At 33.8% G+C, this 2,361-nt stretch overlaps 1 protein-coding gene across 1 annotated transcript; it reads right to left on the reverse strand.

Annotated features, from left to right (window-relative positions):
* Positions 1-1,496: 1,496 nt before the first annotated feature.
* Positions 1,497-2,361, reverse strand: LOC145158783 (uncharacterized). Its single transcript, XM_079077628.1, has 2 exons — positions 1,953-2,361; positions 1,497-1,879 (listed from the first exon to the last, which is right to left on the reverse strand). The coding sequence occupies exons 1-2, from the start codon at positions 2,359-2,361 to the stop codon at positions 1,497-1,499; spliced, it is 792 nt and encodes a 263-aa protein (XP_078933754.1).

Consider the following 2,361-nt stretch of genomic DNA (forward strand, 5'->3'; position numbering starts at 1 on the left):
TGACAAAACATTATTCACTTTAGTAAATATTTTTTGATTTATACCACCTAATGTAATATAAACAGTATGGTTTTGTAAAATGGAAATATTCATTACCACAATCTCAGGTTACTCCACATCGAATATTATACGCTTGCATCATTTATTAAAACCACAATCTCAGGTTACTGCAAATTGATTTAAAAAGAAAATTATTAGCAAATAATAGTAAAATAGGATTACATAGGGATTAAAACGACCATCAACGGCTCTGGTATTTCCCATTCAGATGCAGGGGGAACAACGTTCACATTTCTAGTCTGGTATGTAGTTCGAAACACAGGGAATACCTGACCCACAAAAGAAGAAATGGTATCGTCCATATTGGTTATGAACGCAACTTCCCTACCCTCTCCGATAGCATCCTTCAACCTCATAAGGAACCAAGTGCAGGAGTTAACATTATTTGCCACCCCGATACCAAATGCTATTGGCGTAGTGTTGTTGTTTCCATCCATAGCAACTGCTACGAACATTGAATTAAGATACTCTCCTCGAATACGAACACTGCCTATGAAGATGACCGGAAGCATGCATCCTAAGAATGCGTTGATCTATTTCATAGTTAGTACAACACAATTATTAGTTTTCAAACTAATTTAAATCTTTTTAGCATAAAAAATAAACAAATCGAAAGTACTTTACCACACATCGAATATCGACAAAACATAGTTCAAACCGATCCAAAACATCGGTTTTGATGAAAGTGTAACTATGGGGATTTGTATGTTGAATGTTGTGAAGGTAAACAGGCAAGTTGGTAAAGCTTTCTTCATGGTCATTGTATGAGAAACTCATCTTTAATGTTGACGAGTTAAACACTAATTTAGTGATAAGTCTTTCCATAAATCACTTCAAAAGCTATTAAAAGGAATAAAGTAGTAGTCAAATGCAAGTAAACAGTAGTCAATGGCTATAACACATTAGTGGTAGTCAAATGCTAGTAGACAGTAGTCAATGGTTGTAACACAGTAGTCAAATTACAATGATGTGTCCGAAATTCACTGTACGATAAGACAAGACATAAACTAGTAGTCAAATGCTAGTAGACAGTAGTCAATGCATGTAACACAGTAGTCAAATTATAATCATGCTTACGACATTAAATAACATAAGTTGTCGTTTTTAGCTTACCATAAAAGTATGCTTTTAAGTCTGATTTTCATGTTTTATATGTTGGTTACGTTCTTTGTACATAGTTGTTCGTCCGAAAATATCCAGATTTGAAAAGAAATTAGAATTACAAATAAACATAACGTTACTAATTAACATAACATAAAACTGAAAGGAAATTAGAATTACAATTAAACATAACATTACTAATAAACATAACATAAAACTAAATGGAAATTTGAATTACAAATAAACATAACATTAATAATAAAGATATATAAAAACCGAAAGGAAATTAGAATTACAAATAAACATAACATTAATAATAAAGATGACTTAACATATTAGTAACGTGCAAATGGTGGTAAGACGACCATATTTTCAACTGGTATTTCCCAATGCAGAAGGATTGGAATAGGATTAACCGCCTCAGCTTGGAATGCATTTCGATACACCGCAGAAGTCAACATATAATTTACCAATTGATGTATTTCTTCAACTGTAAGCCTTCTTAGAGATGCTATACCATGTTCACAGGGTATGCCGCATTTTTGCCATTTGCCGCAAGTACAAATACCACGTTCAACTTGTACCGTTTCTATGGTTAAATTTAAACTCACTTCAAATTTGTCACTACCAATTTGTGTAACCTCATAACCATTAGACTGGTTCATTCTTCTTTCAAGCACGTGTTGTGCATAAGGGGTAAGATGACCATGCATTCCCTCTGTGAAATTATTCGAGTTACAATCAAATAGGGGGTATATTAAGGTAAAAGTTAAATAACAAATATTTATTACCTCCAAATGCAGCTCGATAGCCGTACACTGTTTGTATCGACTGATGGACCACTTCAATGATTGACGATATTGGTAACTCGTGCGTGTTTTTTGTTAGCCAATTCAATCCAATCGGAATGCTGATATATTTCACATTGAAACGGACTTTAGGAAAAAAGGCTCGAGCCCATTTTGCAATTGCAGTATTTTCAAGCCAGCGAAGATCATTCCCATTAACCTCATTTGTTAATTTGTTCAAACAAACATAAAATTCAGACACGCTATAAGTTTTGCATGTCTTCCAGAACAACTGTTCCACAACGATACTTCCTGTGGAAGCCCTAACTTTATCGGCTATATTTTTACAACAATACCCATGATATGAATATGGGTATACCCGCTGAATGGCGTAGTCTATGGAATCAGACAT

Source organism: Lactuca virosa, chromosome 2 (assembly GCF_052849685.1).
Source record: "Lactuca virosa cultivar CGN04683 chromosome 2, Lactuca_virosa_CGN04683_v6, whole genome shotgun sequence".
NCBI classification, from domain to species: domain Eukaryota; kingdom Viridiplantae; phylum Streptophyta; class Magnoliopsida; order Asterales; family Asteraceae; genus Lactuca; species Lactuca virosa.